Source organism: Pimephales promelas, chromosome 12, assembly GCF_988280905.1.
Source record: "Pimephales promelas chromosome 12, fPimPro1.hap1.1, whole genome shotgun sequence".
Classification (NCBI taxonomy): domain Eukaryota; kingdom Metazoa; phylum Chordata; class Actinopteri; order Cypriniformes; family Leuciscidae; genus Pimephales; species Pimephales promelas.
Genome location: NC_142780.1, coordinates 36,601,128 through 36,614,262, shown reverse-complemented (window position 1 = coordinate 36,614,262; position 13,135 = coordinate 36,601,128). Strand labels below are relative to the sequence as shown.

Genomic DNA, 13,135 nt, shown 5'->3' with positions numbered 1-13,135 from the left:
AAGCAGAATATTATAACAGCGCTGTTCGTATGTTAGTAGTGTCGAGTTCAGCGGCCATTTTTAGTGTGTAAAATTGTATGATGTAATGTAAGTCTATCTGTAGCTGACATACGAATTAATTTGTTAAAAACGACTGCGATTGCAGCGCTGAGAAAAGCAATGGGGGTCACGTGACATCGGCGCGTTCACGCGCAGTGAATGGAAAACAAAACAGCGCTAGTAGTTCGGACCAATCAGAAGCTTCCCCGGTCGGTGACGAGTTGCTGTAATGCGTCTCCGCGCCGCTAGTCGTCAGTGCGCGCGCCGCTTCTGCAGCTGCTCGGTGTGTGTGTGTTTCTGTCGTCTATGGTTTCTGTACGAGATGGCGGAGCGCGGAGACGGACGATCCACGCAGTGACACTCGAACCCGAATCCGAACCGGTACCGACCGGCCCGAGGGACCGCTGAGAGAGTCAGTCGCTGTGAGCCGAAGCTTCAGGATGAGATGAGAGCCGCACTGCTGTCGCTGAGGTGAGTGTGTGTGTGTGTGTGCAGGGGCGTCATGCAAGCCAAAATTCTGGGGGGGCACAATCTGAGATGTTGCAATTGTTTCCTGATGAGTTGATCGTGTTAGGGGGGGTCAGGGGGTTTCTCCCCCTGAAAATTTTTTAAATTCTGGCTGCTAAACATACCATTTCAATGCAGTTTGGGAGGGACAGAAATACCTTAACGGAGCTAGCAGCAACCCTCCTCTATCTGAGGACTAAGTTAAAGTATCTTTTTTGTAAGTTTATGTAAAAGACAGGTTGATGAAAGAACTGTAAGCTCAAATTCAAAAGCTTTTGAAGTCTACTTCATTAAAGCATATTTACACACACTTACTGTACACTTAGGTCTTCTACACATGTTTTTAAAAACAGTACCATTGCAGTTTTTATGTTATGATTTTAAATAGGTATGTGACCTAAGAACGATCTTACATTAAAGGTATATAAAGGGGCTAAGGTCTGACTTTGTGGTTCTCTGAAATTAAGTTATTTTAATATCAATATGTGATGAAGGACTTTGAAAGAAGTTTGACAGATTTCAGTGCTGAATAAGGTTAACACTACCCCGTTTATTTGAGCATATGATTTTGTCGCACCTTTTTTTTTCTTTTCTACATGCCATGGGATAAATCAGTGCATGCTGATGAATAGTGGTCTTAATCTGCGTACCGTAGTTTTGCACGGATGTAAAAAGACTGACAGTGACACAAAGACCTCATGTTAGCAAAATGTTTTAATCTTTTAACTCTAAAAAAAACTATTAAAAAACATGTATGTTCTTTAACATTAGATTATAATTTTACTGTTTTACCATATGGATGGAATTGATAAGATTTTAACAATAATAATGCCAATGACGTTCTGTTTATCGATCCGATTCTTTAGAATCAGAATCAGATTCTTTAACGATTCTTGATTCTTGATAGCATTGTGTGGAAAAATGTAGTCATGTAGTTTTTTTTTTTTAATCTTAAGCTTGAGTAGCCTAAGCAAACTGTACTTTTTATGTAATTCAAGTAATAAATAGAACATTATTGTAAAGTGTTACTGATTAGTTATACACCGATTCAGACGTCTCCCGAGTTGTTTTAAGATGTTTTAACCATTCATTAAAATGAATCGGTTCAAAGGAGTCATTAGTTCGCGAATTGGACGTGTTATGCGCGTTGTGTGATTATCCTAGCTGTTAGGACATGGATGTCATGTTTATGTCAGCTGAATGTCCAGAACGCTTCTCAGAGAAGATAATGCAACTTATTTAGCACAATTCACACCCAGCGGTAAATAAGGGGGAAAAACACAGAATGCTCCACATTAAACTTTCATCTTCCGACCTTTTACCACCGTGTCGATTTATTTTGATTAATATTATGTGCGAGGGTGGGAGAGAGCAAGTTGCAAGAGTTTTGTATGGCAGGCAGTAACGTTAGCCAACTAGTTTACGGTTAGACTAGGCTAGCTATTGATAACGTTACACTGCATAACATTGTTAATGCTCTGAATTCGCAGCTAATATCAATTCCATAACTTTTGATCAAGTTAAAATGTCCAGGTCAACCATAAATAATCCCACTACCTTTTAATATCATCCGATAACTAATTCAATGCCGATTTGTTGCATTTCCAACTTACCACTCGTAAAACATTGCCAGTTCAACGTGCGAGCTGCTTGTACCGCCGGAACATACACAGCAAAGATTCTAAAGCGTAAAGCTCTACGCGCGTAGATTTGATACACAGACACCATATTAGGAAAAACGGGCGGGCTAATGCTGACCGATTTATTATCACACATCAAGAAAAAGAATATATTTGAGTCGTTATAGGCTCTGGTAATTATGGAGCATAATAGGAATAAAGGAATCAGGGAAAAAATTAAAATAAATTTTAAAAGAATTAAAAAAAAAATTATCAGGGAGGAAAAATCTGAGGGGGCACGTGCCCCCTCACTTTGAATGGGCATGACGCCACTGTGTGTGTGTGTGTGTGTGTGTGTGTGTGTGTGTGTGTGTGTGTGAGTGACAGTCCCGAACCCGACCGGACCTGACGCGGGTGTGTGACAGCAGCGCAGATCACTGTACTGCGGACGTAAAATAACAACAACACAATAATAATGATGTATTGATGAAGATTCCTCACGAGATCAGGACAGGTGTGTGTGTGTGTGTGTGTGTGTGTGTGTGTGTGTGTGTGTGTGTGTGTGAGAGAGAGAGAGAGAGAGAGAGAGAGAGAGAGAGAGAGAGAGAGAGAGAGAGAGAGAGAGATTGTGTGTGAATGTGTGTCAAGTCAAGTCAAGTCACATTTATTTATATAGCGCTTTTCACAATACAGATTGAGCAAGGCGACAGTGGCAAGGAACCAAAACTCCATCAGATTGGATGGAGAAAAAACCTTGGGAGAACCCAGGCTCAGTCGGGGGCCAGTTCTCCTCTGGCTTACATTCGTATTGTTTATAAATATTAAATATAAATATTGTTTATGTATAAAACGGCGCCATAACATATCGCAGGCGTTGAGTCGTCTCTTCACAGGCGTTGAGTCGTCTCTTCACAGGCGTTGAGTCGTCTCTTCACAGGCGTTGAGTCGTCTCTTCACAGGCGTTGAGTCGTCTCTTCACAGGCGTTGGGGCATCCGAAATCCCTGCGAGAGGCTGGATACAAAACTATGTGTGTGTGTGTGTGTGTGTGTGTGTGTGAGAGAGAGAGAGAGAGAGAGAGAGTGTGTGTGTGTGTTCATGTTATGTAGAACTGGCATGAAACATTTAGTCAGTTGTGTGTAAATCTCTAGTGTGTGTCGGATCTGGTCATTAGTTGTGACTGTCTGCTCAGTTTCAGCTGGTACAGCTCTCTCTCTCTCTCTCTCTCTCTCACACACACACACACACACACACACACACACACACACACACACACACACACACACACACACACACACACACACACACAGAACCATGGCATCACTGGTGTGTTTTCTTCTCTGTTGTTACTGTGGTCAGAACTCTGGTACCACACATGAGTTCTGTTCTGACCCCTGACCCCTGACCTCAGCTCAGAGGAATTAAACACATTGGTACTGGAGAACAGCCAGAGGGCTCTCGGTCCGAGACACTGAGGAAGCTCTTCATGCTCTTCAGCCCACAGCCTCTGACGTCAGACAACAATAGCCACTTTATTAGAGAGAAAAAAACATTGTGTGTGTATTATATGGTAGTAAACATATATAAAGCAGCTAGTTTCCAATCCTGGATTCTGATTGGTCAATAGCTGTGCTGTATTCATGATAATACACAACTATGGCCGCTTCACCCAATGGCTCTATTGATCACTGCGCAACACTGCGGTTCCTATGTTGTGTTTATTTGAGCTTTCATGCTAATGGGCTATATGCACGCATAAGTTCCGCATTTGACGCAAGGATGCTCGTCCATTTCCGGTTGTGGAGATTAAAGCGGAGGAAAACCGAGGAAAACGGGATTATGGCAGAGTCTTCAAAATTCACCGTCCTCCCGTCTTTGAAACGAAACGTACGTTTAGATGTAATTTTATATATAGTTATGTTTATTTAATATGATTTTAAAAAGAAGCATAAACACAACGAGGGGTGTCTGTTTTATCTGTTTTTGTGACTAACGTTTCTTTAGTATAACCATGGAGTATAAATTCTCGGTATTGCATTGGACTCTACGATCGGCGGAAGTTATCGAGCATCCCTAATCCTTCACCGGAAATACCGCCGTGCATAGAGCCCATACTCACTGGAGCGTTGTTGCTGTTCACAGTCAGGGACTATTTTTTTCTAGCGGAAAGAAGGCTTTTAGTCATTTTTGCTTCATGAAAGTTGCACTAACTTTTTTACTTTAATATTTTTATTGTGTGGTAATTAGGTTTGGGTATCGTTTGAATTTGAACGATTCTGATTCCGATTTCGATTCCGGTTCCTAACGATTCTCGATTCCGATTCTTTTAAGAGGCAGGGTCAAAAAAGTTTAGCTAACCTTGCTAACCAACGGCCTTTCTGAAGGAAATACTCCTTCTGTAAAAATACTCCTTTTGTCACAAATTTTGCATTTTGCCGAGATTTTCGTTATTTTTAGAAAAGTGAAGCCACACTTTGGATCGCCGACGTAAGCTACTCATGTTCGACTCGCGTGGTTATGCCAACACTTCCGGTAGACGCTTCTTCGTTGGTGTTGTTCAGCGGTTTCTTCTTCCGCTCGGCGGACTGTGAAAATCAAAACTAGGAATTGCTATTTTAACTTTTGAACGATTCCGGGAAAAACGAAAAGTTAGTCTCGGTTCCAATCGATACTCGATTCTCGATACCCAACCCTAGTGGTAACCGTTTTGTAAAAGCAATAAAGTACTCAAGGCAAGTGCTGTATCGTGAGTAAGTGACGGCTGAAGGGGTTACTCCGCTCGTGTCGAGCCGAACAGAGCCGTCACTTACTCACGATACAGCACAGCCTCTCGTACCTTATTGCTTAATTGTCTTCTGATGATTATGAAAAGCTCTTGTCATTTTTTACATATTATTTTATTTTGACTATGTAAATTATTATATTTTCAATTTAAACTATTCACAATTTAAAGGTACATTATGTAAGAATTTTGTATCAAAATATCCAAAAGCAGAGAATTTGTAAAACCAGAAAAGTTTTAACTAGTGCCCGTCCGTGTTCGCGCATCGCCCGCTAGTCACATAATATCTGCTGTAGCGAGGCTAGATGATGTGTGGAGGAGGAGGCGGGAACTGGCGAACATTAAAAACCTTTAATAAACGTAAAATAAAGAAGTACAAACTGAGAGTAAAGAGCATCGGCATCCCCTCCCGGACGACTGCCGCCACGGAGAACACGTGCAGGCCTCGGCCTCTCTCCTCCTTCACTGCCGTCGCTCCTCCGCGAGTGATACGAGAGCAGTGCGTCACGCATCAGCACTCACGCCACCGCCCTGCTTGCCACATCCGCGCTATCCCTGGTTCACGCTAGTACTCCCATAGTAACCATGGCGACAGACGTGTATAACTGCTTAACGCTCACGCATATTGTCAATATCAGCGTGGCGTTTTCAAGACCCCGAGAGCTTCGCGACTAACTTCGACTCGACAGAGACGCCGCTCTTGCATATAGCGTTACGTTATTAGACAGGAGAGCAACTGTATAAAACTAACCAAAGCTATACAGCTCAACATGATGACGATCCAGCGCACTGCTAATCTCATATAGCCAACAAACTAACACACAGAATAACAATATAACTTTCAAATGCAGTTTAGTGTGCTAGCGTAGCGTTAGATCAAGTGAAAGCGTTTCCTCACTAGCCTCATCCGTCTGATAAACCGAGCGCTTCAGCATTGTTTAATGAAACGTTCCTTTAAAACGCAAGGCGTTCTTTTCGTTTACTGCAGTTTCACACACTTCTGTGTTTGAAGACATTTATCACTAATTTACTTCCAGAACATCGAGTTAGAGTTCAATACATGCAGGATGTTTCCAGTGTCGGCGAGTGATGTTTAGCGTGATCTGAGCTGTTTATAGAGCGACTGTATTAATAACACAGTGTGTGTGTGTGTGTGTGTGTTTGTGTGTGTGTGTGTGTGTGTGCAGCTGCAGATGAGCGGATGTGGGGCCGAGGGAAACTCTTGCGTTATGCAGCTCAGGCGTTAGAGGAAGTGGATGTTGAAAGTGCTTAGAAAGAGCTAAATGCAGCGCTGACAGGAAGCGCATCACTCCTGAAACAGGAAGTGGAGTTTTCTAGTGAAGCACCTGAGGTCGTGGGTCAGTCGGTGACCTGGTGTGTTCATCTTTCTGATGCTGTTTAGTTCAGGGTGAGTCTTCATGTGACACACGGCCTCAGATTGGGTTTGGAGTGACTCTCAATTTTGGCCAAAATCTGATTATGAAAAGCTAAGGAAGCACTACTGAGAAACCTGAAGTGACCATTGGGACGCCATGCGGTCTCATGAACTTTGACCTCGCGGTCATAAGAGGAGTGTGAGTACACATGGGTCTAGATCAATGCTCTGTCGCGCTGCCGCAGTGTGTGTGTGTGTGTGTGTTCCTCTGTCCTGCGTCAGCGATCTGTTGATCTGTGGGTGGATTCACTGTTGTTGTACTTCAGTGTGTGTGTGTGTGTGTGTGTGTGTGTGTGAGAGTTGACCTGTGGATGGATGCTGCTGTACTTCAGTGTGTGTGTGTGTGTGTGTGTGTGTGTGTGAGAGTTGACCTGTGGATGGATGCTGCTGTACTTCAGTGTGTGTGTGTGTGTGTGTGTGTGTGTGTGAGAGTTGACCTGTGGATGGATGCTGCTGTACTTCAGTGTGTGTGTGTATTTATAACGTAAAATAAGACGATTAAAGACAAGACGGAGGCTCACTGACATACTTTAAAATATATTTCAGCATTTTGTTAATCGACAGCCTACCTGACTAAGTAACTTTAACCCAATCCGATCACGGCTCTCCCGATATTAGTCTATTTCCACAAGATTTATGGATCAGCTGTTTGATTTATAATTATTAGTATTATTTGCACATACCCTGCTGTCCTCGATTTGTGTGTTTCCCATGTGAATGCTCAGCATATGAGGCGCTGCTGCTTGCGCTATAGGCTTTAGCTTCAACTTTTAACAAATTATTCTCTAATCGGTTGCATATTAATATGTCGTGGATATATCCCTGGACTGGAATACTGCAGTCCCTTTTGTCTTGCTCTCTCAGATATTTCACATGTTCGCTAAAAATGACTAATTATCTGATTGGGAATGTCTGACACCGGTGCATACACACTGTAATAGATGTGTCAGCCGCGAAAGCTTGACAGGCATAGCAACAGTAACTAGGGAGGGCGGGGCTTAGCTAAGGGTCAATTATCAGTCTTATTAGTGAAGAAATTCATAAAGTCATCATTACTGCTGTGTTGCTTGCACACTTCTGGGCTTGAGGCTTTCTTTTTTGTTAGTTTAGCCACTTTTTCAAATAGATGCCTATGATTGTGTTTATTTTCTTCTAATAGGTTTGAAAAATAATAAGCAGATCTAACCGTTTTTAAAGCTGCACTGTGTGATTTTTACCTCCATCTAGTGGTGAAAAGATATATACCATCCAGTGTTCCTCTCAATTCCGATTTGGTTTTAACTCCTACGGTGGGCAATGTAGTCCAAGATTAACATGGCTTCCAGTTCGACCTCGTCCGTGAGTGTTAACTCAAACGTAAAAGCGAAAGGCGAAGCTTGAATTAACGAGTATGTCCCTCTTTGAAGATGGAGGGGCAACATGGCGACCGACATTAGTACCCCTTACTGTGTTTTCAATGGCATTTTATACACTCACGACAATACTTTATTACTTGAGCGAAATAAATATACATTAATGAGCACATATGTTTTTCAAAGAACTAAGTGGTTTTTAGCTAAGAATAAACTAAAAGAGTTCCACAGTGTAGCTTTAAGGCCTCTCTGTATGCGGTCGAGATCTCCTTCCATGAAATACCGAATACCTCTAGTTTAGTTTTCTTACAGCTATGCTCCATTTTTCTGGCTGCTCTCTCAAGGGCCTGAGTGTGTGTGTGTGTCTCAGTGTCTCAGTGTGTGTTTCTGCCGGAAACGTGTCTTCTGGTCTGATTTGTGAGCGCCTGTGGAGGAAGTGAACGAGCGATCTGATGTTTCCTCAGTTCCTGCACGTGTCGTCGTCGCTCACACACTCGTGTTCGTGGGTTTGATCGCAGGAGTGACGAGAGACGCGCCGCTTCTTCACTTCAGCAGATCGAGCTCGTGTCGCTCTTGCACTCGTTCCTCTCGCTGACTGAGATTCGGCTTGATGATATCATACGTCACATGACCTCGGCTCGGGGAACAGTGAACATCTGTCCAGGTGAGCAGAGGTTTGACGGGATTAAATCCTCAGTTATCCCGGTTTCCTCCCACTGCGGGATGTCCGGTTCTGAGCCCGTTGCCGTGGCGACCTGCGTGTGTTTTGTGGATGTGAATCCCCGAGTGTGACGGATGCAGTTCAGGCTGTCATCAGGTGTCCTGCACGGTGACCTTTGACCCGTGTGGTGTAGATCAGACAGATGTGGGTGGGTGATGGGTAGATTTAGGGGTCAGGATAGAGTGTGTGTGTGAGTAAACAACATCTTACTTCATTTTGACTCATTTGCCTGGAAAACAAGACATAATGTCTTGTGGTATTTTAGTCTTCTTGTAAATGCATCTTGATTTAAGAATATTTCGATATTTGGACTGGAAACAAGACTAAAACCCTGAGTAAGAAAAGCAGTTTTTGCTGTGTATTCTGAAATGATGAGTTGAATGTTCTCCCGTGATTAGCCCTGCGCTGTAACGGTGTGTGTGTGTGTGTGTGTGCGCAGTGGTGTTTAGAGCGGCGTGATGGCGGAGGAGAGATGTCCGCAGCTGGTGGATTATTTCGTGGTGGCGGGTCTGGCGGGCGACTCGTCGCCGCGGGTGGAGGAGGCTCATCAGAGGGGCGTCCGCGCTCTGCAGCCCGTCACGGATCTCGCCGTGATCGCCCGCGGCCTGGGAGAGGACGTCCCCGAGGGCTTCACGTGCATCGAGAAAACACAAGCAGGCCATCCGGCGGAGCTGAGCGCGGGACTGATGAACAACACACACATGTTCCTGTGCTACCGGAGAGGACACGACAAGCCTCCCATCGTAGAGCTCGGGTGAGACGCACTGACGACTCCTCTCATCTTTGAGCAACATGTTTATTCCTTGAAAATATCTTGAATGTAACTCGACACCCTCGCCTCATTTAGTATGCGCGGTTCTATGAATATGCAAATGAGCCCCGCCTCCACTCACTCCCTCACTCAGAGATCCACTGGTTGGCGATCACCCGTTGATCTGATTGGTTACAAGGTGGTTTGTGACGTCAGAAACACCAGCGATTTCAAAGCGTACTGCAGATTTCACTGCAGTTTTAAAGGGACAGTTCACTTTGAAATTAATGTTTGATGTGTTTTATCTTCCCTCAAGGGCATCCAAGATGTCGGTGTCTTTGTTTCCACAGTATTTTCAATTTGGACATTTTTCAGTCAAACCGTTGTTGTCTATCAGTCATACACTGGAGGCTAAGGGGGTCCACCAAAGAGCAGCACAGAGAAGTCCAAATTAAACATGATTTAATGACTCGTAAATGTAAGAACACACTGATGGCCTAAGACACGAAACGAGCGGTTTGTGTGAGAAAACCAACAGTATTTATATCGTTTTACCTCGTGTAATCATAGTGATCTGAATCAGTTGTTCAATGTCCAACTGAACCGAACTGAATCAGTTCAATGTTACGCCGGAAGTGATCGCTTGCGTGTGACGTCACTCAATATTTACACGGAGATTTCGGAAGTTTTACCTTTTACTAAACATATTTAGATATCCCGAAATCGTCTTCCATTGCGGTTTCCCGTATATCTAAATATGTTTAGTGAAAGGAAAAACTTCCCAAATCTCTGTATAAACAAAGAGTGACGTCGATCACTTCCAGACCGAAGCGCCCGTGCCGTCAGTGGCTATGATTACACGAGGTAAAACGATATAAATACTGTTGGTTTTCTCACACAAACCGCTCGTTTCGTGTCTTAGGCCATCAGTGTGTCCTTACATTTACGAGTCATTAAATCATGTTTAATTTGGACTTCTCTGTGCTGCTCTTTGGTGGACCCCCTTAGCCTCCAGTGTATGACTGATAGACAACAACGGTTTGACTGAAAATGTCAACATTGAAAATACTGTGGAAACAAAGTCACCTACATCTTGGATGCCCTTGAGGGAAGATAAAACATATCAAACATTAATTTCAAAGTGAACTATCCCTTTAAGGAGGAAATACTCAGCAATGCTGTCCACTTATCAACTTACACGGTTTAAGCGTATTAAACACACAACACACACACATAAACAACATTAAACGCTGATTTACACCACAGGGGGACTTTAATAAAGGGATACAAGGAGACATTTACAAGCTTCATTTCAATCTGTCTGTCAAATAAACTGAATATCATTGCTGATGTGTTCCTCTGTGGATGAGTTATGGTGTGTGTGTGTGTGTGCAGTGTTCTGTACGAGGGCAAGGACCCGCTGCGCCAGGGATGGCATCTGATCGAGACGACCCCGTACAGCCGGTCGGCCAGCCTGAGCTCCAGCGGCCCCGGGACTCACAGAACCTTCCTGATGTACCGCCGGGCCCCGGACTCTCAGGCGCTGAACACACTCGGCGTGACCGAGATCTCGCTGCTGATGCCCAGCAAGGGCGAGACGGCACCGCACACGTACTGCCGAGTCGACAAGAACCTCAACACGGGCATGGTGCTGATGATTCACTGATTCACCAACTCATTGATTCATTGACTCACTGATTCATTGATTCACTGACTTGAGAATTCCCTGATTCAATGATTCTCCTCTTTATTTGTTTAACATATTGCCTCCATATCTAACCATATACACTACCATTCAAAAGTTTTTAAAGAAATGAATAATTAAACAAGGAATAGCAGTCAGACCAAAAATTATTCATATCATTTTTTTGGTTATTTTTACAAGCGGTGCAGTCATTTCTGTAAGTAAGGAGATCAAATAAAGTAAACCGAGACATATTATACCCAAATATTCTTCATACAGTGACTACAGTAGACATAAATACACACTTGGGACAATAATGACTCCTCCACTTTGAGCTGAAGTGTGTTTTCTGTAATCGCTAATGCTCTTTTTACACACACACTGAACAACATGAAGCATCGCTTGGTCACTGGTTGAGCTAAACTGCTATTATCTAATTGTGGAGTTCAGTTTCACAGATATTCACCATAATTCATGTGTGAGAGTCCAAAACCAGTCAAATATCCACTGATCTGAGAACTGAGTTCTGCTCATGTTTACCAATAAACTGATAATGTGAGAAATGTTGAAGGAGTCGGAATATATTTTGGTTTGACTGTGTATCTAAACTTGTAATTGTGAGGTAAAAAGTCATAATCGTGCGAGTGTGTGTTGATAAGCTAAACGAGCGCTGAGTTTGTAATTCAAACATCCGCTACTCTTGAAACACTTCACAAACACCATCAGTTCCTCTTCTGCTTTATTTGTCTTTCTCTTACTCTCGGTTTCTCCTCTGTGGGTTTGATTGTTTGTGTGTGTGTGTGTGTGTGTGTGTGTGTGCAGTGGGGTCCTGCGCTGTATCTTTGCTACAAGCGTTCTGTGTCTAAAGCAAACGCTCTGGTGTACGAAGCAGGTGAGTCTCTCTCTCACACACACACACACACACACACACACTATAGACTGCGTAACTGTGTGTGTGTGTGTGCAGGTCTGATCAGCCGGTATCCCGAGGAGGATCTGGATTCGTTCCCTCTGCCGGACTCGGTGCCGGTGTTCTGTCTCCCGATGGGCGTGTCGGTGGAGAGCTGGCCACTCAACACCAAATACCAGCTGCCCGTCTTCTCCACCTTCGTCCTCACCAGCGCCTCCGGGGACAAGGTGAGTGAGTGAGTGTGTGAGAGCGAGAGTGTGTGTGTGTGTGTGTGTGCTGATGTGCTGTGTGTTGTGCATCAGGTTTACGGAGCAGCGATCCAGTTCTACGAGACGTTCCCGCGCGAGTCTCTGTCGGAGCGGCAGTGTGTGTGTCTGGGTCTGCTGAGTGTGGTGGACCGGCGGCCCGTCACCAACCGCAGCGTTCAGGTCAAGAAGAGCATCTGCGTCCTCTCGCACTGGCCCTTCTTCAGCGTCTTCCAGAAGTTCCTGACCTTCATCTACAGATACTCCATCTCGGGGCCGCACGTGCTGCCGCTGGAGAAGTGAGTCGTGATCATAAATACATCCTCATTCTATATATATTGCTTTTGGATTTATATCTAGACATTATGAGATCAATATCATGAAATATAAATCATCAAGAGAGACATTTTTAGTCAAAGTTCATCACTTTTTTGTATTGAAGAAGGAAAAGTCACAGGGTCTCATAAAAACATTAAAATCATAATTGAATTACGCAGAAAGCTTGTAAAGATGACTCCTGTCCTAATCACTGAAGCTGTGGTCACTCTAGAAGATCAACGGCACATTAAAGAAGAGCACATGTTTATCCCTCTGGGGTCGTTCGGCCCAAATGGACCCGCAGAATTTTTTTTTTAAATCACAGCTTCCTGGGAATGGTCTGAAATTTGGTGACTTTGTTGGTATTTGGTATTTGAACACCCAAAAAAATTGGGGACAGGATGTGAATAGTCCAAGTGGTTGTAAAAAAAAAATAGTCACAATTGGGGTGTTCGGGTCCAAATGGAGCCGCATGGAAAATGAATGGGAAATTGGCAAAAATGTGAAAATAGTGAGTTTTTTTGTGCGTACAATCTACAAATCAGCCACGATCTTGAAAAAAAAAGCACACAACAGTGAAGGGGTGAATCTATAAAACATCAAGAGTGCAAAACAGACACATCCACACACACACACACACCAAAAAAATTCAGATTATACATGTGTTTTGCATTTTTAAAATGCTCAGTTTGTCCACCAGATGGCATCCATCTCATTTCAAAAATTGCTTTTATGAGGCCTAGGCTTGACTCTAAAATGAAATATAGCTTTAAA

At 43.6% G+C, this 13,135-nt stretch overlaps 1 protein-coding gene across 2 annotated transcripts in view; it reads left to right on the top strand.

Moving 5' to 3' along the window:
• Window positions 1-305: 305 nt before the first annotated feature.
• The window catches only part of dennd4b (DENN domain containing 4B), a 33,842-nt gene continuing 21,012 nt past the window's right edge, over window positions 306-13,135 (top strand). Inside the window, exons 1-6 of one of the 2 annotated variants that reach the window (XM_039688798.2) lie at window positions 306-510; window positions 8,893-9,207; window positions 10,600-10,852; window positions 11,711-11,780; window positions 11,856-12,025; window positions 12,101-12,342. In XM_039688798.2, the coding sequence (XP_039544732.2) occupies window positions 8,912-9,207; window positions 10,600-10,852; window positions 11,711-11,780; window positions 11,856-12,025; window positions 12,101-12,342 (1,031 nt within the window). In that variant the 5' untranslated portion in view covers window positions 306-510; window positions 8,893-8,911. Of the gene's footprint in view, window positions 511-8,216; window positions 8,397-8,892; window positions 9,208-10,599; window positions 10,853-11,710; window positions 11,781-11,855; window positions 12,026-12,100; window positions 12,343-13,135 lie in introns of those variants that run through there. The other variant, XM_039688799.2, reaches the window with a different exon arrangement.